Source organism: Centrocercus urophasianus, unplaced genomic scaffold (assembly GCF_019232065.1).
Source record: "Centrocercus urophasianus isolate 14NV4802_14NV808 unplaced genomic scaffold, USGS_Curo_1.0 seq_43, whole genome shotgun sequence".
In the NCBI taxonomy this organism is placed as follows: Eukaryota; Metazoa; Chordata; class Aves; order Galliformes; family Phasianidae; genus Centrocercus; species Centrocercus urophasianus.
Window position 1 is genome coordinate 488474 of NW_024885011.1, and position 24298 is coordinate 512771.

Below are 24298 nucleotides of genomic sequence, written 5' to 3' on the forward strand. Positions count from 1 at the left end.
GCGCGGGGCCGCGGAAGGGGCCGTTCTGCTCCCCGCTGGGACGCCTGGGCGCGCATGGCGTGGAACGGATGAACTCCGGTAGCGTGCCATGGGGTATCCGCATTTACTGCTCCACAAAACCACTCCACATGCACAAGGGGATGAGGCAAGATCCTATTTGCTCCATCAGACAGGTTGGCCTGAGGAGGACGTGAATCTCTTTACACCGCGCCTGAGTTCGAGTCCCCGCACGGAACCCGGCCGGCGCCGCTCCGCCTCCGCAGCACCGACCGCAGGGGGGGACGGCAGGAATCCGCCCGGCTGTGTGGACCAGAAGGGCTTCCCTGAGCCAGCTGCAGGCCAACCCGTGGTCTCTTCCACGGATCCTTTGCCAGAACGCACTCCTCCATCACCCAGAGGGAGAGGTCAACACCTCTGACACAGACAGAGCAATAAACATTTTATAACGTACAATAAAAGATGAAAGGTGTGTCTTGTTCGAAGTCGTAACCCCCTGCCTTTGTCCACTTCAAGCAGAACTCAGGGCAGAACACGGGGACTTCACACCTCGCAGTAACCGCGGGTTTCCTGGGTGTGGGACGCCAGGATGGCTCTGAGCTCTGCGGGATGAGGGCAGAAAAAAACATAAGGGCTGGAGGCATAAATAGCACTGCAGCCATAGCTGGTGAGATCCTTCAGACGTGCCTGTTATCCCCCAAGAAAGAAACACCGCTTGGAATCCATAACCCTATAAAGGGAGATTCAGGACAGATGGTGCAGCATGTGCAAAACGATAAGGGAGATGCTCCTCGTAATCCTGGAGCAGACAGCCAAGCAGGCAGCCCACAAAGGGCTGCAAGTGAGGAAATCAGCCTGCTAATTTGGCGGCTTTGGGGGAGGCAGATCATGTGCTGTTTACAAAGGCGGCTGTCCCTGGTAATTCAGCCCGAATCCCTTTCTCTGCTGCTGCTCCCACTTCCAGGTTTAAGCCACGTCTTTCCTAACAGAGATGCGCTCGCTCCTTGTTGGGTGGAAATGGGGAATTAAAATTTAAAGCATAACCGCTCACTCAGAATTCAGAATTGGCTGCATGGTGAGGCAGGAGGCAAAAGGGTTATGGCTATGTTTCATAACTGCAGGCTTTAAAGGCAAAGTAATAATGCCATTAATGAGAAGAGACAGAAGGGGCTGGCAGCAGCTCAGCTCATCAGAGGGACTGCACCATTACCTCCTAATGATTCTCTTAAAGATTTTCAACAGCTCTGAATGAAAGCTATGTAGGAAGTCCACATTTTAGGAACCACCTTAGGAAACGGGGTTTCCCACATTAAGGAAAAGGAAATCCTGTTTTCTGAGATTCACGAACATCAAAGTCTTCACTGCTGTTTCCCACCGTAACCCATCGGTGTCAGACACCACGAGGGCTCTGGGCTGCGCGACTTCAGTCCTAAGTTGGTGTCAGAAAACTCACCTCGTTCTCATCAGCAGTGCCCAAAAATAAACCCTGTGTGACACAGGGGTGTTTTACAGCCAAAAAAGGGAGGGGATGAAAAAGGAAAGAAATGACAGAAGCTCTCACCCTAAAGGTGACCCACGCTTCCCTACGCGTGTTCCCCTGACTGCAGGTTGAGGCTGGGTTGCAAGCAGGGCTGGAGAAGGGAGGCTTCACTGAATGCTAGCGGGGAGTGGAAGGGCAGGGGGGGATCCCAGGGAGCCCTGCAGGGAGGCGTTTCTCATTGAAGCAGCCCTGCTGCAGGCTGCTCATCCCAGGAACCAAGCGAGCAGAGCCCACGGGCACAGTGAAGAGCAAGAGCTGAAAACAGAATGCTTTGCCAGCACACGCAGTGCCTGCTTGAAGCTGAGCACCATTTGCATCCAAGCACTGCAATACGGTGCCCACAAGCACAGCTCAGCCCTGCGTTCCTCCCCCGTGTGTTTGGTAGCAGTGAGCCGTGCTGTGGAGCAAACGCTGCTCAGAGCGCAACGCCGGCTCCGCTCCCATCCAACGGCAGCATCAGCAGCTTCTTCACCAGCCCCTCACTGCGCCACAGAAGGAAGCTCCCATGGCACAGTGGTTGTGTGACCTCAGCTGGCAGCGACTTTCTGGAGGAGATGTAAGCAGAGAGGAACAGATTGCTAATACCCCTATTTGCCAAAGACATTCAAGGTTACATCACAACACCACACCACACACATCGTGCCGATACAAACAGCAACTCACGGGGCAGTCAGGCAGCACCTCCAGCAAGGATGGAGATCGTGCCATATGTTGCACCAAATGTAATTTCCCCAGATTTGCAGAAAAATCTCCTAACTGCACAGAACAAAGCTCAGCACAACCTGACCAAACCCAGTTCTTTAAGCAGCAGTGTGATCAGCTTGCTTGTTACACCACAATATCTTCTGTTTCCTCCACAGATCTGCACAGATTCAGCCCTCTGATGACCCTACAGATTAAGGCAGTGCTGTTCCCACTTAGCACTCTCAGCCCACACGTCTCAGGGAAAGCGATCTGGGTTCTCTTCCAGCTCATGCATCAGCACCAATTTTGTGTAATTCCTTTCCAAATGAAGAGCCTTTATTATTAGCAGCAGAGTCAGGAAAGACGCAGCATGGATCTGAGATCCCAGATGGAGCCAGCAAAGCTGGCAGCCAGGAAAGCTGTCTTTTTTCTTCCAACCTGCACACAGTGGGCATGGAGTCACCAGGTGGCCATAGCAGCACAGCCCCACGGTGCCACTGGGCACCTCCCAGCACACTGCTGTCCTTTTTAACTGAGAAATCCACATTCAGTGCCACCAACTGCCGAACGCGACTTATCTGCACCAGCCAGGCCTCTTCTGCAGAGGAATTCTCCAGCTGCTGTTGGAGCGCAATACATTAGCGAATGATATTAAGTTTCTAATTGTCAGACATTTATCACAGTGCTTACACCCAGCTTGCACAAACCTGCCTCCTCCAGGCTCACACTGCTGGGTTCCACTCCTGCAAAGACCATAAGCAGAGCTCTCAGTTGTACCCCGGCTGCAAACGCTCAGCGCGCCCCCCGTGAGCACTTCCCGTGCAATACTGCTCCCTTTACAGCATCTGCAGTTTATACGAATCACAGCTGCAGCATCAAAGAATGAAATCTTCCACAACAAAGCCTCTCACAAACCTGAACCCTCTACAGAGCACAGAGCTGCTTCATGGCAGCGCTCTTTTGCACGAAATCCACAGTCACAAAGGACAAAAAGCAATCAGGAGGACAGCTGCTGGCCGAGCCACAGCACAAGGATGCAGAGCTTGGGCAGAGCACACAGACACATCGTCCCACTGTCCAGACGTGGCACTGAGCAATGCCATTAACTCAGCATGGCTAAACTGGAGGCAGAATGCCTGCTTTAACAGAAGGCTTACATCAACATCATTGACTGCTGTGCACTGCTTCTTCACGGCCTCAAAGAGATACCTAAAAATCAAACCAGCAGGCGCAGAGCCCATGGATGCCCATCAGCAGGACCCCCAACACATCACCTCCAGCCCCAGCACATCAGCCCTCCGTTGTGTCACTCAGACCACCATCCATTGCTCCATGGCTGCAGCACAGCCCCCCAGCCCAGCACTACGTGACACCAGCAGCTGTGGCCAGGATGAGCCCTGCAGGCACTGCTGCACAGTGAGGGAAAGGCTGCTGTGCAGCCACCCTGCTCCTTCCTTCTCATGCAGGCACAGCAGTGCGTTTCTGCAGCAGTTGCTCAGCATGAACAGCCGGCGAGCAGCCAGCTCCCAAAGCAGCACAGCGAGTGGTTCATGCCAACAACTGGGGTGAGAGACCTGCCTACATCGCAGGGTGTCACAGCTGAGAAGAGCCACGTCGTGCCTGGATCACACTGCTCCCCGCAGGCCCTGCTGGGATGGGGTCACAGAGCACCAAACATCAACAGCGACTTCGAGGCTTCAGCCAAAACCATTCCAGGAGTGAAGTTTTTCATGCCAGATATTTAGAATTGACAGTTCTTTCAAAATGAACTGAAAGCACCTCAACTGATGAAGTGCTTCTGGACAGCAGCTGTAAGAGCTACAAAGCACCTCCTCCCATAGGCACCAACCCCCACCTCGGGGCGAGGTTGGATGGGGGCTGCCCCTCCGCTCAGGGGTCCAGCACTCCGAGCCGCCAACCTGATCCATCAGAACGTGCAGCTCATTGAGAGCATCTGCAGTTCATCAAAGCATTAATGAGAGCCCAGACATCCCACAGCAGCCTGATTCCTAATGCTGTTTCTGGTCTTCAAGGCTCCCCTCCAGCCAGGCAGACTGAGTGCAACACCGAGAATTCCTGGAGAGAGGGAGGGAGTTTGTTCTGGAGAATGCACAAATCTTTAAGTTGCATCACAAAGCAGGAAAGCACCACAGCTCCAGCCTCGCTGCAGGGCGCGCTGTCCTGCTCACTCAGAACAGGACCCACAGCTCAGGGAGAGGCAAATCCCCGGAGCGCTGCCCTTGCTGAAGCCGTTCAAGGTGCTCTCCATGCAGAGCACAGAGCGCCCTCGTCCCACCGAGACTCAAAGGTCTCTCCACGCTGCACTGCAGTCATGTGATGGATGTGAGTCGCAGGGCCACGTAACACACCTTCCTTCCCAGGGAACAGAGTGTTCTGAGAGCAAATCCAGGGCTCCTTCATAAGCTGCACTATTGGCTTTCATTTGCCCAAGGGAACAAAAACTTGTAGAGAAAGTTTCCGACGTGTTCTTGAAAATCCACCTTTTCTGGATGCATTGTTTAGGAAGAAATGAGGCTACAGAGACAGCTGTCAGAAGGCAAACGCAGTGTCACACAGCGCCTGCTCCCTGCGGGTCCTTAACCTTCCTGCACAGAGGTGCCCTTTGCTTTCTGTTCTGAGTCGCAGCCAGAAGGGCACAGACTTGGAGGGGCTGAGTGCTGCCATCAGGTGCAGCCGCTGCGTGTCTGCACCACTGCGTGTCCGTACCATGCGGGTCAGAGCTGCAGGGCAGCGGGGGAAGAACAAATCTCACTTTGTTTCCTACCAAGAACAGGGACAATAAAAGACTGCACGTAAGGCTTGTCAGATCAATGCTGCCCAAGACCTCCCAGGAGCAGAGAACTCCTGGAACAGTCTGCTCATCAAGCTTCCATGTCCTGACCTTATGTCCATCGTTATCCTTACACAACAGATCACCGAGGTCAGAACGCAGCCAGTGGTTCCACTCCTGAAAAAGGAACGCAGGCTGGATCCTCCCTGCCAGTTCTTTGTGACCATCTCACTTCCACCTCAGGTCAATGCTTCCTCCTCTGTCCCCCTCCTGTCACTTTAAACTTAAAGTATTTTGTTTTCTAAAGGTATTTGACCTCTGTGGTTACAACAGGACAGATGGTCACAGACATCTGCGACTCTTCATGAAGTATTTCTTCCTCTTCTCTCTTTGACTCAAGAAAATCACAAATCAGGTCTATCCCAGATTGCAAGCAGTCTGATAAAATTGGGAAGCGTTACAAATCTCCATCAGACCTGGAGGTCAGACAGAGCCAGCACAGCCCGCAGGCACCACGCATGGCTCTGAAGGCAGAGGCGCAGAGCAGCAGGTGGAGCAGCTCCATCCATAAGCACAACTGCAATGGGAATGGCTGTGAAAGCAATTCTCTCAAAGCATCGATGTTTGGGTGGAAAAAGGGAGTAGTCTACATTCAGAGATGGATGCTGTCAGTTTGTCCTTCCCCTGCCCTTCCAAAAATAGGCCCATCCAGCCCATGGGCTGTTGAGGACACGAGCAGCAGTGCTCACATTCAGTGCCAGGTGCCACAGTTACAAAAGCAGCCTCAGTGCTCCTGACTGCAGACTGATACAGAACAAGCAGAATTGCTGAGGAGGATCTCATCAAGAAGGATATGATTCTATTTACTGTTGAATGAAGGGCCATAATGAAGCGTGAACGCTAACAAACGGTCAGCTGGCAGGCGTCTTTGGTGGTCAATTATCAGTTTCAGCCACCCATTTCCAAGCAGATGCTCAAATCGCATCTCATTTCTACATCTGCTGCAACGCAGCCTCAGCAGCATTCAGATTCCTTTGGGGAGCCACAGATAAATTTACCCATTCCATTTAATACCCTCTAGAAACTAGAACAGGAAGGAGAGCAACCAGAACAGGGGTCAGCACAGCTCACTGGGATCGTTCTGCATCTGCCCTGCAAACGATGCAGGCAAAAGGGCGCAGGCCCAGATGCACAGGAGCACACGGGGCCAAGGTCAGCCCACCCAGGTTTCTCTGAGACAACTGGGGAGCCCACACTGCATCAGGCTGAATTCCGGGCCTGCAGCCACTCGGAACACAAGAGCTTTGCACAGATAGGAAAACCAAGCCGTGTGATCACACACCGCGTTCTTCCCCAGCAAAACAGTTCTCTGTTTCGCTCACCAGCTTTGTTCACTCGGAGCTTCCGCCTGATTTTCTGTGACTCAGAACATACGTCTTGCATTTTTAATTTAAAAGGAAAACAGGCCATTTCAGCTCCCCTCACAATACCCCTGCATTACTGATGCTGTGTCCACTCGCTGGAAAGCAGCCCTGTGGCTGCGCAGGAGTGCAGCCTCCACACAACGAACCACAGAACTGTCAGCTCCTTGTAACTCTCGGGAAATGACTGTTGCACCCATGAGCAGCTGAAAGGAGCACATTGGGCGGCCATCTCTGTAAGCTACCAGAACACTCCTTGCCCTCCTGTCACTGCTCTCCAGCAGATATGCATCCCTGCTCTTCTCAAGCACCTTCATTTTAGCCTCTGCTGCTGACAGCTCTGAGAGTGGCAAAGCGTAGAGGGTGTTAGCAGTAGATCACTATCCCAACACTTCAGTTCTGTAGGACCTGCAGATCCTCCCTTCTGGGCGTGCACCCATTGGGGATGCTTCTTTAGCTCCCTTCTGTGGCACGTCTGCCACTTCTGTCTTTAGAATAACAGATAGCAGCCGTTCTGGGGGCATGCCTGGCAAACCAGGATGCAGAAGAAGGCTGCAAAGTGCCAGACATTAATTTTTCATTGTATTGTTTCAGAGTCACAAAAATAAGAACAGTTCTTGAAATAGAGCTGCAAAGATAACACACAGAGGAAAGTAGAGGAGAGAACGTCAACCAAAGGAACCAGCAAGTCACAGCCGCCGTTAACACGCCAGAAACAGGCAGAGCTTGCAGAGGAGCAGATGTTATCGTGATGCCCAACGCCGCAGAAGGAGCGGCAGCGCTCAGAGCACGGCTGCAGTGAGCGCAGCGAGCGGAGAACCGCCGGAACCCGGCGCTGCTCGGCTGCTGCCATCTGCCGGGAGCCGCACCGCAGCTCCAGTTCGGCCCTGCCCAGGACTCCCAGCCTCCTTACCCCTCATTTGGACCAGCCCTCGTGTTTTCTACCTCTCAGTGTCTTACGGGGTGAAATATCAAGCACTTTACTGCTTTGGAAAGCTCTCAGTTTCTGGATCCCGAAGACAGCATGAGTGTGCAGCTCCTGTGCTACCAGCAATTCAGTACAGCTTTATTAACTGACTCTTAGACCTGAAGCTGCCCTGGGGAACCCAATAGACTTCTGGTGCAGTGTAACTGGGAAGGCACTGTTACTAGCTGAGACACAGGGAGACAAGGTGAGACTCACACTGACACAGAACACCCAGCAATTTTGCAGGCTTTGGCATCTCTGACACCAGCCTGCCTCTAAATTCACAAGCTCAGATCCTGAACGGTACTGCTGGCTGAACAGCCACAGCTGCTCCATAAGTCTAAGAACTTGGCTTAATATCCACCTTTAGTACCTGTTCGAATGAATATAAGCCATTCTCACACAAGAAGAATTAACTAATAAACACTTACCTGTTTCCTAAGTCAATGATTCACTGCTCTAGCCATCGGGTCCCCATTACCTCTGCTCTTGAGCATTTTGGCTCTTAACAGCACACACCAACAACCAGTCCTCATCCTACAAACATTCTCTCACACACCCTGTGGCTTCACCAGCAAGACCAATGAAAGCCCCAATCATTACAACCTGTACCACCCCCTGCAAACCTGCTGTAAATCAGCCATACTCACACCTGAAGCCAATATTCATTAATTACAACCCTCACCAGCTGACATTTAAAGTGCCCAGCACTCCTTCAGCAATCCAGTCTCACGGGCCCTAACTGCTCCTCATCCCTCACCTCTGCTCTCAGTAACCAACAGCCTTCTCCAGCCTAGGGAAAACCCAAGCAGTGGAAGAACTGTTCTGCATGAGTCACTCAGCACTCACACAAAACGAGTCCTGTAAGGAGAGATCAGAAGATGAAAACCTTCCTGTAAAATTCAGTAGCTTAAGAACATCCACAAACAAAACCTGTTGTCCTTCCTGAGAAAATGAACGGGGACACAAAGCTCGGGCGCTGGGAGCCCCGTGTGGGTGGGAATCTCACAGCAGGAGAAGCTGGGCTCGGGGAAGGCATTTCCTGTCCTCTGCGACCATCAGATTGAAGGGGACACCTGTTGTCTTTCCTTCGCTTTTATTTATTATTGCTTTCTGAGGAGGAAATCACCTACTCCAGAAATAAGAACCATCGGTTTTGCCGCTCCCCCTCAACAGCCCGTCCAAACAAGAGGAATCGCTGCATCCAGAGCGACTACAGGTGAACGAAACCAGCCGAGGCCGGGCAGCCCCGAGCAGCGCAACGCGCGCAGCAGCACAGCGCGCCCTCAGGCGGCACGGCAGAACCGGAGCGAGCGCAGAGGCGGCGACGGCGGAGCTCCCGACCAGAAAGGACTTAAAGAACCAACGTCTGGTTGTCAGGACGGGAGGCGCTTCCTTCACTGCCGTACCCCAACCCCGCAGGGCCGCGTCCGCACCAGGGAAACGTTCCGTAACGGATTAACGCCTCCAGCCGCCCCACGCCCCCACCCGCCGCCATCTTAGCAGCACGTGCAGCCGGACCCGCCCCGCCCCCTCCCCGGATTGGCGGAGCGCGGCCCCGCCCTCCCCGGATTGGCGGAGCGCGGCCCGCGGGCAGCTCGGCTCTCCGAGGGCGGAAGTGACGTCAGAGAGACGCCGGCAGCGCCGAGCGGGGCTGATGCAACCCGCGCGCGGTGGGCGAGGTGCGGCGGGCGGCCCGGGCTGTGCGCAGCGCTGACGCGTCCTTTCCTTCCGCCATGGAGACCGCGTCCGGCCCGCAGGAGAAGTACCAGCTCATCACCCGCAACCTGCAGGTACCGGGGGCGGGCCGGGCCCGGGCCCCGTGCTGAGGGGATGGGCCCCGGGCACGGCGATAGGAGCGCCGCGCTCAGCCCGCGGGCCGGGCCTCGGCGCCGGACCTCGTTTCGGGGCTCGATGCCCGCCTCAGCCCGGCCGCTCTCGGGTTTCTCTCGCAGGAGGTGCTGGGCGAGGATAAGCTGATGGGCATCCTGAAGGAGCGGGAGGTGAAGATCTACTGGGGCACCGCCACCACGGGCAAGCCGCACGTTGCCTACTTCGTGCCCATGTCCAAGATCGCAGACTTCCTGAAGGCTGGCTGTGAGGTGCGAGGCCGGCCGGCAGGGTTCCCCCTGCGCTGTGCATCTTCTGACAGGCGGTGCTGACTCTGTCCCCTCTTTACCAGGTGACAATCCTCTTTGCTGACCTCCACGCTTACCTAGACAACATGAAGGCCCCCTGGGAGCTGCTGGAGTTGCGCACTCGCTATTATGAGAATGTGATCAAAGCCATGCTGGAGAGCATTGGGGTGCCCCTGGAAAAGCTGAAGTTTGTCCGAGGCACGGACTACCAGCTCAGCAAGTGAGTTCTGAGCTGCTGGTCCTCTGTGCACAGGAGAAGCTGGTTTGGGGCTCTGCTGTCATTCCCAAGCCTGCTGCCAGGCACTGTTATTCAGGGAATAAAGTGAAGGTGTCTCCAGGCTGCTCTCAGTGACCAGCACCAATATTTATGCGAAGCAGCTTTTGCAGCTGTGCCTCTGCCTGGTGCTGACTGTGCTGTTCCTTCCCATAGGGAGTACACGTTGGATGTGTACCGTCTGTCATCTGTGGTGACACAGCATGATGCGAAGAAGGCAGGAGCAGAGGTGGTGAAGCAGGTGGAGCACCCTTTGCTGAGTGGCTTGCTCTACCCTGGCCTGCAGGTGGGTGTTGAGGCTGCCTGGCAGAGTGCATATGCTGAGGAGGTGCTGGGCAAAGCCAGGACTGTGTCTGGCAGATCCCAGAGTGCAGGCAGGGCCTCCAAAGGCTGAGTGAGCTGGAACATGGAGTCCCAGAGCCAAGCTCAAGGCTGTTTGTGTCTTTCCTCAGGCCCTGGATGAGGAATACCTCAAGGTCGATGCTCAGTTTGGTGGAGTTGATCAAAGGAAGATATTCACCTTTGCAGAGAAGGTTAGGAATGGGGGCGTTTGGGTCCCTTGTGATGCTGGTGTGGGACTCAGAGTCTCTCTAATCCACTGGGAGAAACATGACTGTGATTTCAGTTAGAGTCACAGCGCTCTTATCAGCTCCTGCTGCTGCTCTTTGTGGTCCATAGGGCTCTGGTGGGGCAGGCAGGGCTGCCACATGTTTTGGGCTGTCAAGACTGTGTGAACCCATTATAGCTTTCTGTGTCTCATTGCCGTGCTCAAGGTTATGCGGAGCCAGGAGCAAACACAGAGCATGGGTTAAAGCTGACTTGTAGAGTAGCATTGTCCATGACTTACTTCCTTGCATTTTCCCAGTACCTCCCTTCCCTGGGCTATGCCAAGCGCATCCATTTGATGAATCCAATGGTTCCCGGTCTGACAGGCAGCAAAATGAGCTCATCAGAAGAGGTTGGTTCTTGAGTGGTGGTTGGGGCTTTGCTGGGGATGGAGAGGCTGCACCCTGAGAGATGGAAATTTCTCACTTCATGCTGAGGTCTAAGAAAAAGGTGCAGCAACACCTGCATGAGTTATTTCTTTTGGACCGGAAAAGGGCTATGGAAATTTCTTCCTCCAGGACTCAAAAATTGACCTTCTGGACCGCAAAGAAGATGTGAAGAAGAAGCTGAAGAAGGCTTTCTGTGAGCCAGGGAATGTGGAGAACAATGGTGTCCTCTCCTTCATTAAGCACGTCCTCTTTCCCCTCAAGTCAGGTGAAGGGCTCCCCGCGACCAGGTGTTGGGGTCACTTTTTCCTGTGGGCAAAAGGAGGGGGCAGGAATATACAATCCCTAACACTGACTGCACCCTGCACACCCTCTTTCCAGCTCTGCTGCAGCTCCCTTCGCTCTTGGCCAGAGTGGGGTGGTTTATCTGGCTGAGCAGGGGGAGCCTCCCCTGGGCTTAATTTGAGCCTTAATCTGTGTCTCACAGAGTTTGTGATTCTGCGAGAAGAAAAATGGGGAGGAAACAAAACATACACAGCCTATGAAGCTCTGGAGAAGGACTTTGCTGAGCAGGTGAGTACAGCGAGGGACTGAACGCCTTCCTTGTCCCTGAGGCTCCCACGAGCACTGTGGGCTCAGAGCAGCACTGGCAGTTGGAAATCCACACTGGGGGAGAGACGCAGGGCCCTGTCTGCTTGTCATGATACAGGTTGTGCATCCTGGAGACCTGAAGAACTCTGTGGAAGTGGCTCTGAATAAACTGCTTGACCCCATCAGAGAGAAATTCAACAGCCCGGAGCTGAAGAAGTTGACCAGCGCAGCATATCCCAACCCATCCAAAGCAAGTAAGGAGCTGCTGGGAAAAATGGGGCTCTGGCCGTGCAGGGCTGGGTAGGAGGGAGCCTCTCCAGGGCCATTCTTGGAGAGCATCTGCAGGGTGAGGAGAGGCCAGGGCCCCAGTGAGAGAGGGCAGAAGGCGTCTCTGAGAGGCCAGCGAAGCGGAGGAGGGGCTGCTGTGGTGTGTGCAGACAAACAGGGAATTCAGGAGCCTCCAAGTCCAGCAAGTGGGGATCATTGTGTGCTCCCCAGGGCTTGGCCAGCTCCCAGCATTCAAGGTGAATGGTGCAACTGTTTCCTTTGCACTGTAGAGCCTGCAGAGAAAGGCACCAAGAACTCAGAGCCGGAGACTGTTGTCCCATCTCGGCTGGACATCCGTGTTGGCAAAGTGATCAGTGTGGAAAAGGTAAGGGCACGATGGGAAGAGGGGAGTAACCTTCCCACAGGGTGAGAAGGGCACTCAGTGTATGGGGAAAGGTGAGGGGGAGGAGTCTGCCCTTTTGTTGTTTTTTTTTTTGTCACCCCAGTTCCCTTCTCTGCTCTTTACCTTGCTTTTACTTGTCAGCACCCAGATGCTGACAGCCTGTATGTGGAGAAGATCGATGTGGGTGAGCCTGAGCCCCGCACTGTGGTCAGCGGCCTGGTGCAGTTTGTCTCTAGGGAGCAGCTGCAGGACAGGCTCGTGGTGCTGCTCTGTAACCTCAAGCCCCAGAAGATGAGAGGCGTGGAGTCCCAGGGCATGGTGCTGTGTGCCTCCAGGTGAGAGGGGAATCAGGGCAGGCCCCTCCAGGGGTGCAGTCTGGATCCTCAGAGCCCGGCTGTGCCAAGGTGGGCGCTGCCTGGGGGTGACTGCGTCCTGTGTACTCCTCTGCAGTGTGGGAGAGCCACGGCAGGTGGAGCCCCTGGACCCACCTGCTGGGTGCTGCGCTGGGGAGCGTGTCTACGTGGAGGGTTATGAGGACGGGGAACCTGACGACGAGCTCAAGCCAAAGAAGAAGGTGTTTGAGAAGCTACAGGTGAGGGCACAGAGCAGTCGAGCTGAGGGCTGGGGCTTCAGGCACTGAGCAGGGCAGTGCTGACGGCCGTGTGGATGCCTCTGTCCCATCACTGGGTGACTTGAGGTTGTGTGCTTGCCGCCGTGTCATGGTCGGTGAACCTTCAGGCAGCACCCAAGACGGCCCCAGCCTGCGTGCATCCCAGGCCTGACCCAATTCCCCTGCTCTGCTCCCCAGGCTGATTTCCGCATCTCTGAGGACTGCATCGCTCAATGGAAGGAGAGAAACTTCCTGACCAAGCTGGGGAGCATCTCGTGTAAAAGCCTGAAGGGGGGGAGCATCAGCTAACAAGCACCAGAGCCACGGCTCACGCCTCCTGCCTGGCCCCTCCACCCCTCCATCCAGGCTCTCCTTCCCAGTCTCTGGCATCTCCTTCCCCGGCACCTTGAACAGGGGGCTTTGCCCTTTGGGACCTGGCAGCTCTGGACCTGAATTTGCGGTCTCCCATGCACTGTAACGGTGAGAGGCTGCTGGAGAGCTGGCCCAAACATCTTTGCCTTGGGTCTACTCAGCCTGCATCAGTACCTCTGCTGTGGGCCAGAGCTGGGGCCTGGCAATGGCACCACATCTAAGGGACTTGTGTTTCTTGTGCGTGTCCCCTCTGGCTCATCACTGAGGTCACTGGCTTGCTCTCCACTGTGCCATGGACTGGAAACCTGCTTGCTGGCTGCATCTCTGGGACAGCACGTGCAGGCACTGCCGTAAGGGTTGAAAGGGAAAGCTGCTTGATCAAACCTGTGTTGCTGCTACCAGGGTGGGGGACAGCTGCCTGGCAGCTGGGTCACTCCTGTCCCCTGCTCTGCTCTGCTCCGTGCCCTCCTGGAGCAGGGGCTGCTGCTTGTGGGCCAGGAGCCCAGGGCACAGCCCTGCCCCACCAGGTCCGACCTGAGCCCGGGGCAGGCTGGGGTGGGAGCCTTTAAACACTGACTTGGAAACCATCTGTCTGTCATAAACCCAATAAAACGTCAAGCTGACAGCACCTGGGTGTGTCCATCCGTCCAGGGGGCGATGGCTCTGCCTGCTCCTCTGTTTTAGTGCTGCCAAGAGAAGCCAGAGATGGAGCCCAAGCTCTGTCCCTCTGTGGGGACCAACAGAGCTGCACAGAGCTGCACAGCACTGAGATGCGGTGATGCTGTGGTTGGCAGCAGCCGGGATCTAAAACCAGGAAGCACAGGAGGCAATGAGCTTCAGTCAGCATCTTTACCAGCCAGGTACAGAGCTCTGAGGGGCTACTTGGCGGCAGAGGGTTGTTTGGTTTTGGTTCTTTTGTTGTTTTTTTTTTTTTCTTACAATCAAAGAAATCAAAATGTGACCAAAGTTTACAGAAACAGAAATCAAGGCTCCACCCCACAGCCCAGGGCGGCAGCTCACAGGGCTCCTGCCGAGCCGCGCGGCTCCCAGCCGGCCGGGCCCAGCAGCGCCGTGAGCCGCAGCCGTGGAGCGGCGCCGGCCCAGAGACGCCTCGTGCTTTTCTCCAGGGCTGCAGCGCCGCTCCGCTCCATCCAGGGCTCCGTCTCACGTTGCTGCTGCTGCTGCTGCCCAAGTCCTCCCAGGGGCGGCCGAAGCCTTCCAGTTCTTTGTCCAAAGTGCTTTGATTCTGTACAGGCCCGGCTGGCCGGGAGCAGGTTGGATCCAGCGCTGTCCTCGCAGCCCCTCGCCCTCCTCTCTGCGCAGCTGCTCTGCTCACACGCGCAAACCACGCGGCAGCGCAGCAGGGAGGAGCGCTGGCTCTGGGCGCGGGCCTCGAGTCCAGTAAAAAAAATAATGCAAAATAAAGCTGTAGTACTTAGGAAAGTGAAACCAACACCATTTTTGCATAAATATCATCAAGGCCATGGAGGCTAAGGCTGTTTGCTTCCTGTGTTAAGTTAGTTGCCAGTTCCACACTCATCCGTTGACCTGCCCAGGTCCCTGAGAGATTTGGATTCCTGTCCGCGGGGGCACCAGTCCTGCAGCTCCGTCCTTCAGGCCGTCTCTCCCTGTCCGTCTGCAAGGCAAGAGGGAAGAGCCCATCAAGGACCCGCTCCTGCAGCTCAGCCTCCCACAGGCCTATCCCCTGCTGCGCCGCCCTGCTGTCCCACAGCAGCCCCAATGCAGCCTGTGCTGCGCTGGGTCCCCTGGCCACGAGCATCCACACTCAGCTGCATTGGCTTTGGTCAACGGCTCGGCCACCACCCCCAGCACTGCCATCGCTTTTGGCTAAGGAGCCCCCAGCACACACACAGGGCTCAGCCAGCACCCCCAGCCCTCCTGCTCCACATACCTTGTGCTGGCGGCTCTGCAACCGCGGCGCTTCTGCCCTCAGCCATTCCCACCGGCTCACTGTTGGTTCTGCTCTCCTCCTCCACTGCCACTGCCTTGACTTTCTCATCTGGCGCAGGGGAGCCCAGCGCCTCCGGTGCCTTTGGGCTCAGGGGTGATGGAGACGGCCCGAGGCCGAGCGAAGGCTTCTTGGCGACAGGAGGGGGCACTTTGCCAGGCTTTCGGTGCACCGGTGCCTTGCCTGGGCCCTGCTGGGCAGCAGCCGGGGCTGCCGAGCGCTGCCCGGAGAAATTCATCAGCTCGGTGACCAAATTCCTCTTCAGGTCGGCCTGTGCCTCAGGGGATGAGGGTGTCTCGATCACCAGCTTCTTGGTGCTTTTGGCAAAGATGAAGCTGGCGGTGGAGGTGGGGGATTTGTGCCTGGGGGACAGCTGCCCATCGCCGGCAGGCGCCTCCAGGCCAGGAGGAGCCGCTTTGCCGCCCAGGGGTTTTGCGGCCAGCCCAGAAGCCTCACCGGAGGACGCAGCGGAGGCCTTGAGGTGCACAGCAGCATGGAGCGGGTTTGAAGGCACCGCATCTTTGGCAGGATTGGGCTGCCGTGTGGACAGGGCCCGGCGGATGGGCTTCTGCGGCACCGCGCGCTCCTCGGCCACGGCGGGCGGCTCCACGCTGACGGAGCGCAGCCGCACCATCTGCAGCAGCGAGGGCGTGACGATGGGCAGGCTGGCGTCCTCCTTGGGCACCGGGCCGCTCTTGCTGCGCGATGCTGGCTCCTTCTTGCTGTCTGCCCGGGAGCCGTTCGCCGCCTTCTTAAGGCAGATCTGGGGCGGTAAAGCAGGAGCTGATGGCGGCGGCAGAGGTGGCGGTGGGGGCACGGTGGCCGTGGGTGGTGGCGCGGTGGCTCCGGGAAGTGGCGTGGTGGGGGATGGCGGTGAGCCCTGCTGCTGGACGCTCGAGGAGGTGGTGGTTGAGGAGGAGGAAGATGCGGCTGTGCTCGGCGCGTGGTTCTGCCCTGCTGCTGGGGTCAGCACGGCATCAGGCGGGGGCAGGCTGGAGAAACAGGCTTCGTCTGGAGGGGGAAAGTCTGCCATGGACAGGTCGGGCCCCCCGGGGGCGGGGGGGGGCGGTGGGGGCCAGGTAGCCTCCGCGGGGGCCTCACAGGCAGTCTCGGGGCTCACCTCTGCCTTCTTGGCCGGTGGAGGAGGCGGGTGGTAGGCAGGTGGTGGTGATGGCGGTGGTGATTTGGTGCCAGGTTTGGTGGAGGGCTCCTGCCCTGCGGCACTGGGCACCGACGGGTCCAGTGAAGGGGTGAGAGGGCCGGCGGGGGCAGTAGGTGTCTGGGGCTTGGTGGGCGGAGGGGAGAAGGGAGCGGGCACCTTGGGATGCGGCGGGATGACAAACCTATCCGAACGGCTTTGAGCGCAGTGCGGTGTCTCAGAGGGCACTGGGTCTGAGGCAGAGGAGGAGATAGAGGTGAGGGAGGAGGAGACGGACAGCGCGGGGGACTGTAAGGAGCAGACCCGGTCGGGCTTCTGGGGCTGGACCCTGCCTGGGGATGCGGCCGGGGGTCCCAGCCCCTTGGTAGGCAGCGTGGGCGTCCCGCTCTGGCTGGAATATCCGCTGGAGGGTGACATGGTGCGGTCAGAGCCATCTGGGCAGCTCCACTTGGGCTGAGCTGAGGGTTCCCTCAGCACCACCGTTATTCCCCGCTCACCAGGGCTGCCCCGTGAGGTCTTGGGGGAGTTGGTCCCAGCCAAGCTCTCAGAGCGGATGCTGCTGGTCTCACTCAGCGATGAGGAGAAGACCTCATCCTCAACCGTCGGGCTGAAGGGCTCAGGGTGCGGGGACCAGGGCACATCACTCGCCTGCTGCGGCCGCCGGTTGGGCTTGGGGGGCAGCCCCAGCACCTTGTGCTCCCCCTCCGCCTTTTGGTACAGCGAGAATGTCCTGCGAGGGGGTGCCGGGGGCTTCTTCATCTTCCTGAGGGAGACGCTGCGTGCCGAGGAGCGCTCACTCGCCAGGCTGCCCGTGTCCGAGCCCTCAGCCTGGCTGCTGGTGCTGAAGGCGGGGGATGTGCGGCCGCTGCTGCCCACACTGCGGGGCCCCACGGCCAGCAGCCCGTGCGCTGTGTGCACTGCAGCCACGGCAGGCTTGGAGCAGGCGCTGGCAAAGCTGGCAGAGCTGTACACGCTGATCTGATCGTTGTCGGAGCGTCGCGCGGTGTCGGCTTCGCTGCACAGCCCAGCCTCGGCCTGCCGGCGGTCAGAGCCGCCCTGCGAGGAGATGGTGGAGCTGTTGGAGACAATGGTCTCTGTGGACTGCGAGTGGCTCCAGTTGTCGCTGGAGGAGGAGGGCTCACGGCTGCGGGTGCTGTGCTCTGAGAAGCGGGCGAGAGAGCGCACCGAGGCCGGGCTGGACGACACCAGGCTGCAGCGGCTCAGCGTCCGCACGCTGCTCCTCGTCAGGGCCACCACGTCCACCATAGGCGGCAGGATGGCGTTGGGGATGATCTTGGACATGTAGGTGCCCTGGGGTGAGATGGACATGACGGGGCTCAGCAGATCCGGGGGGTTGGCGCTGGTGGTCATGCCTGGCACGGCCAGAGACTTCGGCCTCACCATGGGCGACAGCTTGGCCGACGTTTTCCTCCCCAGCAACGTGTCGTCATAGTAAACCCGGTCAATGTGCTTCTGCAGAGCCGTGTCTGTTTCCTCCAAGGCTCCCAGGCGCACACGGGCACCCCCGGGAACGTCCAGTGGTGGCAGGTTCCCATCGATGGTGGGAATACGGATGGCCTCACCGGAGACTTGGCCGCCATTCAGCAGGGGTTGCGGTGCCCGGCTGCCCACGTGCCCATCTGTGGGACGTTCCCTGATCTCTCGGCTGTTCCTGAGACCTGGGAGCAGGGAGAAGTGAGCCAGCTGTGATCTCAAGGCAGATGCACCTAGCTGAGGTAAACAGAGCCCCAGGGTTGGGACCGAACCCTACAACAACTCTTTGCTCATGCACTTACCCAGCTCCTTCTGGACGTGCTGGGGGATGCCCAGCACTGTTGTCCTCCGCTCCTTCCTCTTCCTGCCAGCCTTCTCTGAAGATTTGGAGAAGGAATCGTGTGGTCGGAATGTGGAACCTGTGAAAGGTGTGAGTGAGTCCAGCCGGTGTGACATGAGCCCTGGGCCATGCATCCCCGATGTCCGCAGCCCAGTGCCAGCTGCTGCTCACACATCCGGCACAGCCCAGGGAGCATCCGCAGCCAAGAAGGGAGGAGACACTGCGCGCCCATCTGTCCCCTCACGCAGCTCCATCCCAGAACCCGTAGCAGCCTCTGACTCAGCCAGAGCTGCTCTTTCCTCCAAAGGCCCCCAGATCCCTGCACTGGCTTGTGGCCATGCGAGCTCTGAGCCTCAAAGCCCCAGAGATATTCCTGCCACGCTCCCCAACCCCTGGCACCCACTTGGCCCCTGGCCCCACAGCCCGGCACCTTTCCGCTGGATCATCTCGGAGCGGATGGAGAGGGCGTCCTCAGAGGCGCTGTCGGTGATGCAGGAGGCTGCCCGGCTCCGTAAGGACACACTGTCATCCTCCGACAACGCACAGGACTGTGGAGACACACAGTGGGCTCCGATGGACCCCAGGCTGCAGGGAAGGCGCAGCCCCGTCCCCTCCAGGCCCCTTCTCTGCCGCGAACTGACTCCACAGCCCAGACAAAAGCTACGCCGAGGGCCAAAGGCTGAGTCAGCCACACCGGCAGCCAGAGTCCTCCCACCAGGAGCGGGGCCGGGAGCAGCCCCAGGGACCCCACACAGTCCTGCAGACCCCAGAGAACAGGCGAGCCAGGTCCAGCAGGGCGGAGGGGTCAGCACCGCCCTGTCCCCACACCAGAGGGAAGCATCCACCTCATCAACACTAAGCCAAAAACACCCCAGGGCTGGGGCAGGCTATGGGGTGGCAGTGCAAGCAGAAATATGGCATACACTGGGTTCACAGCCTCAAAATGGGCATGGCCTTCTGCGCCCACCTCACCGTTCCAAAGCATCTCCCAGAGATCAGGACAAGACACATCCCTGTGAATCTCCTCCCCAAGCCCTCACCGCCTGCTTCTAAGGGGTTAAGGTGGCCGAGAGCCAAAGGGAGGCAGCAGTTTAAGCAAATACGCGTGGGTGAGGCGCAGGGAGCGGGGTCAGAGCCCAGGGAAGCAGCAAACTCCAACTCAGCCAAGAGAGTGGGAGTTTCTCATCCGTCAGCAGCCAGGGAGGGGCCCCACCATGGGGCTGGATGTGGCCGGCAGTCCCTGTCATACCGTCCCATCTCCTTACCTCACTCAGCACTGCCAGGGGACACTGGTGGGGCAGACAGGGGGGTCAGAAGGACATAGGCATGGCAGGGGGCCATAGGCAGAGCCACATGACGCAAGGCATGGTGCATTGGTGCTGAGGACAGGGACAGAGCCTCATCATGGGACAAATGGGACAACACTGAGAGGGAGCAGCCCACTCCTGCCCCACAACCCCCCTGTCCTGGTCCTGCAGCCCCAGCCTCAACCACATCCCTGCTTCCTCTGGGCTACAGCAATGCCCTCTGCCCTGTGCAGGGTGTAGGGGGGCTGCCTCATGCACCTTACCCCCCACAGAGCCCCAGGCATGGCCGGATGGAGCTCCCATGCTCACCTGGAGGCTGTTGGTGTCCCCTTGGTCCCAGGCACTTTTGGTCTGCTTCTGCTTCTCTGCAGGAGGAAGGAAGAGGGTCAGTCCGCAGCTGCCGAGCTCAGCAGCACAGCCAGTGCCCCCCAGGGCAGTGGGGCTGTAGCAACCGGTGCCACCCCCAGTGCTGGACTCTGGTCACTCTCCGCAGCACCGCCCACACAGGCAGGACAGCCAGCTGCCCGGGGCACCGGGGACACCACCCTGCAGCCCTGGGGGCCCTCGGGGCTGGCAGTGCCCACCTTGGTGCTGCAGGGATTTGAGCCCCTCGCGGGCCTGGTTGTGCAGCTCCTCCAGGTGCGGGGGCCGCGTGCTGGGGAAGAAGACGTTGTCGGGGCACTCATCGCCAGGTTTGTACTGCACGCTCAGCCGCCTGTCGTTCTCGGTCTTGGCAGCACCTGCAAAAGCAGAGCGGTGACCCCCCAGCCCCCTGCACGTGAGCAGCCCCCAGCCCTGCAGCCAGGCGGGATGCAGTCTGCCCGTGAGCTCAGAGCACAGGACCAGCCTCGTCCCTCCAGCTCTGCCCGATCGATCAAATGGAGTCAGGCTGTCTGCGCTGGGAGAGATGCAGTGTTTTCCCCCCAGCAGCCAGCACAGAGCTGGGGCACAGCGCTGCCCTCCGCACAGCACCTTCATTGAAGGGCCAACAAAGCAGCGTGCTGTGGGGCTGCGGGCTGCTCAAGGGGGCAAATATGGACAGAAGGACAGAAAGACCTTTCCTTCTACAGGACTGAATCATCTCAAGGCCTTGCAAAGAACCCCAGGGAGCAGGGACTCACCCCCAGGCTTGTGCAGAATACGTAAACCATGACACAGTGCCTGGGGGGCCCTAAGGCTGCTGTCCCCCCTTTGCAGCCGCACCAGGTGGCAGAGCTGCAGGTGCCGCGCCACGGCCAGCACCGGGCCCCACACACCCATCTCACAGCCCCATCCTTCCCAGCACCCAGTGGTGCCCATGGCTGGCACCCACCCCCAGCTTTGGTCCCCAGCAGACAGGGGACATGGGCACAGCTCCATCTACCCTCAGCGGCCTGCAGAGCCTCCAGCTCTTCCTGCCTGGAAAAAAACAACTTCAGGCAGGGAGGGGAAGGGAAAGGAGACAACAGGAGGCGGCGGGGCTGGAGGGAAACACTGCTGGGATGCAGGCACGCACCGCTCGGCATCCACCACCGACCGGGACCGCCGCTGCCTCGTCACACGCAGGCCTTGTCCCCAGCACGGCTCACAGCCGGCCCCAGCCCCGCTCGGCAGCTCCGGCACACAAAGAGCCGCCCTGAACAATGGAGCCGCGCCGCCCAGCCGAGCCAGCTGCCTCCACCGGCACCCTCAACACCCGAAGGGTCGGCCGGGCGCAGAGCACATCGGTGGGTCTTCAGGGAGCCCCCATGCCGGTGCGGGGACACGAGGCAACCACAGCCCCACCGCACCGCCCTTCCCCTGAGAAATGCCCTCCCCGCCGCCGGCAGCCCCTCGCCCGATCCCCACCCGCGTGGGCTCGGCTGCGTTCTGCCGTGTGGGAGCACCGAGCCGTGCCCCGCAGTCCCCACGGTGGAACGGGGCCGGCGACCTTCGCTGCCCTCCTGGGGGCGGCAGCTGCTGCAGGGACCCCCGAGGCACGCGGGGGTCGGGGCTCTCCGGGGTTGTGCAAGGACAAGCGAAGCGCTTCTCCCTCCCTCCTCCTCCGCATCTCCACTCACCCTTCTTCTTGAAGAAAGCCAGAAGCGAGGAGAGGTTCCTGCCCATGAAAACCACCATGGTGGCCAGGAGGAGGGTCTGCTCCCCGCGGGAAGGGGCTCCGCCGCCCCCAGCCGAGGCTCCGCCGCCGCCTATCGCGCCGGGGGGCGGATGCCGAGACCGCAGCTCTTTCTCCCCACGCTCGTCCGTGCCGCAGGACCGGCTGCAGGACGCCCGGCGGGAGGATGCTCGCCCGGCGGAGCGGCTGCGCGGGGAGAGGCCGGAGCCGGGGGGGGATGCGCGGCGGCAGGAGCGGACAGCCCGGCTGCTCCCAGCGCGCTCCCGGTGCTGGGAGGAGGAGAGCAGGGCCCCTCCTCTGACCTCCCGCTCCCCCCGGCCCTCCCCCCCCTCCTGCACGAAGCGTGCGGGGACGCACCCTGCCTGGCATGGGGCTGAGTGCAGAGAATTCCCCCCAAATTCTTGTGCTCGGGGAGGAATCCCCCCGCATCATCCACATCAATCAGGACTGGTCCCCACTGGACACAGCAGCCCTGCAAACCGGTGTGCTGGCCTTCACAGCACTGTGGTCAACTAGGAGGAGCTGGGAGGCATTTCCCCCCCAAGCATCAACCTTTGGGACCTGCTGCAGCAAGGCAGGTAGGGCCGGTGCTCGCATGTCCCCACCGTGTCCCCCAGCACGGCAGTGTCACGGTCAGCCTGTGGCACTGGGGGATAACCGGGCTTTGGACCAGTCTAACCAGTAGCTCCAGCCGCTGGGGCAGAGGAGGGGAGAGGAGGGGAATGGAGGTTGGCAGCCACAGTGCCCACGCACGAGGGGAGAGAACCGCAGGCAGAGGGGAGGCAGGGAGCACCCACACCTCTCTGTGCACCCGCTGTCAGGCTGCCCCACTGCACAGGGATTCCTCTGCACTGCCAGATGGGTGCAGCGTGCGGCCCTGCTGCAGGGAGCGGCCGGCGGCTCCCCCAGACCCCTCCTTCACCCCCCCCACATTGAAGGAAGGCCGTCCAGCCAGGCGTGAAGGGGAGCAGCACCCGGGGCACCACGTGGGGTGGGAGGTGAGTGCTGAGCTTTGCACCAGCACAGTGCTGACCCTACCAAACAAGCACTGATGTCACTCGGGGCCCCACCAGCACCACGCATCCATCCTGCATGCTGCACCTGCAGTGGGGCAGGTGGGGCAAAGCCTTCTTCCTGTGCAGGAGCAGCTCATGGGCCGTGCAACCAGCTTACTGCAGCCAAACGTGGGGCTGGCTGCGGGCAGAGCAGCTACCCAAGGCACAGAGGGACTGCGCTACGGGCACGGCCCTGGCCTGGTGGTGCAGCCTCCTCTGCATCTCCTCCAGCAAACGTGCAGAGCTCCCTGCAGCTCCTGCACACCTACCCCTGCAGTCAGCAGTGCACAGCACCGTCCCCACAGCAGGGCAGGATCAGCCCCGCTGCCCACGCGCTCACCCAGAAGGTGCCGGCAGCCACAGGCAGCCACTCCCAGCTCTTTGCACAGCACAAATGGAAAAGGGCCAAAATGAAAGGGCTGAGGGTGCACAAAGCAGGCGGCACGTGCTGCACCAAGCGCTGCCCTCTGCTCTGCGGGCAGAGCATCGCTGCGCTGCAGGAAGGGTTCAGTATCCATGGCAGCAAAGGATGGAGCAGGATGGAGCTGCAGCCCAGCACACGGGGATCCCACAGCAGAGGCTGCAGCTGCGGCCCACACCGGCAGCAACATGCCTGCCCAGAGCTGGCATCCCATCCCATCCCTCACTCATTCCTTGTGAAGCGCCCTGGATCGACCCGTCCCCTCCAGGCTCTCCTGCTCCAGCCTGGCACACACGTGCCTCATGCACACGTGGCAGCCGCATCCTGCAGCAGGAGGACCGGTTCCTGCCCAGGACAGGTAGGACGGCCCCAAGGATGATTTCCCTGTTCAGAACCTGGTGTCCAACGGGCAAAGCGCTGCTGTTGTTATGGAGGGAGAGACCAGAGCTCAGACCCCAAAGGAGCACAGCTGGGTCCACGCAGCTGAGGATGCCGCAAGGAGGTGGTGCAGGCCCCACTGCAGGGGCTCCGTCTATGGGTGAGCCAGGGGAGAAACCCTCACTGCCTGGCTAAGGGGTGAGCGCTGGCTCCGTGCTCCACGCTGCGCCTGCACCTCCTGTGAGCAGCGGGCTGGGCCATTATCCCCAGGTGTGTGCATCCATCGCTGCCTGCACAGCACTGCCCCGACTTGCCTTTGGGTCCTGCGGCGGGGAACAGGAGCGCCCGCCCGGCACCACTGACTCATCGGGGAAAAATGGGGAGGAGGAGCAGGGGAGCTGGCATGGGGGCTGCGAGGTCCCAGAGGAGCAACGGGAGGAGATGCTGCCTTCCCTTCTAGGTGGCACTGGGGAACTTCTGCACCACGGAGCATCAAACGGTGCTCGCAGGCACCAAATGGTGACGCCCAGGCGTGCAAATGTGGCCGCTGCTTGGGGACAGCACAGTCCATGTGTGCCAAGAGGGCTGCAGGAGCTCCCCACCCTTGTTGCTGCCCCGACTCTCTGCACGGGGTCTGCACACTGGGACTGAGCCGTCTTAAGGCAGGACAAGAGCACAATAATATTGACGGTGGCTTTGGCCACAAGGCCCCTGGCTGCCCCGCAGTGCTATCTGCAGGGTTACAGCCAGCCCTGCTCCTTGCTCCAGGGCTGATCTTCCAGCCAGGAAAACATCTCTGCAAAGTAAATAAACACGACCTGAACAGCACTGCTGGTTCTGTTCTCAAAGGCAATCTCATGCAGAGACAGAAATAAAATTAATTTTAAACAGGAAAACAAACAAGAGTCCTCTTCTTCCTTTCAATTACAGTGCAGAAAACTACCGCCAGTGCCCTGGGAAAGTGAACGGCCACAGAGAATCAGGTGGGGATGGGATGGGATGGGATGGGATGGGATGGGATGGGATGGGATGG

At 59.1% G+C, this 24298-nt stretch overlaps 2 protein-coding genes across 4 annotated transcripts in view; one reads left to right on the forward strand and one right to left on the reverse strand.

Annotated features, from left to right (window-relative positions):
• The first annotated feature begins 9070 nt into the window (after positions 1 to 9070).
• YARS1 (tyrosyl-tRNA synthetase 1) lies at positions 9071 to 13675 on the forward strand. The gene is made up of 13 exons (XM_042833908.1): positions 9071 to 9193; positions 9356 to 9502; positions 9583 to 9758; positions 9969 to 10098; positions 10265 to 10345; positions 10678 to 10770; positions 10937 to 11072; positions 11292 to 11377; positions 11514 to 11649; positions 11953 to 12047; positions 12207 to 12400; positions 12516 to 12657; positions 12874 to 13675. Exons 1-13 carry the CDS (start codon positions 9137 to 9139, stop codon positions 12982 to 12984), a joined length of 1584 nt encoding a protein of 527 aa, XP_042689842.1. The 5' UTR covers positions 9071 to 9136; the 3' UTR covers positions 12985 to 13675.
• Positions 13676 to 13882: 207 nt separating this feature from the next.
• The window catches only part of KIAA1522 (KIAA1522 ortholog), a 13715-nt gene continuing 3299 nt past the window's right edge, over positions 13883 to 24298 (reverse strand). The window contains exons 1-7 of one of the 3 annotated variants that reach the window (XM_042833907.1): positions 21356 to 21438; positions 19901 to 20056; positions 19626 to 19681; positions 18440 to 18557; positions 17972 to 18088; positions 14960 to 17854; positions 13883 to 14683 (exon numbers count right to left, since the gene is read on the reverse strand). In XM_042833907.1, the coding sequence (XP_042689841.1) occupies positions 14661 to 14683; positions 14960 to 17854; positions 17972 to 18088; positions 18440 to 18557; positions 19626 to 19681; positions 19901 to 20056; positions 21356 to 21413 (3423 nt within the window). In that variant the 5' untranslated portion in view covers positions 21414 to 21438 and the 3' untranslated portion in view covers positions 13883 to 14660. Of the gene's footprint in view, positions 14684 to 14959; positions 17855 to 17971; positions 18089 to 18439; positions 18558 to 19625; positions 19682 to 19900; positions 20057 to 20628; positions 20855 to 21355; positions 21439 to 24298 lie in introns of those variants that run through there. The other 2 variants (XM_042833905.1, XM_042833906.1) reach the window with 2 other exon arrangements.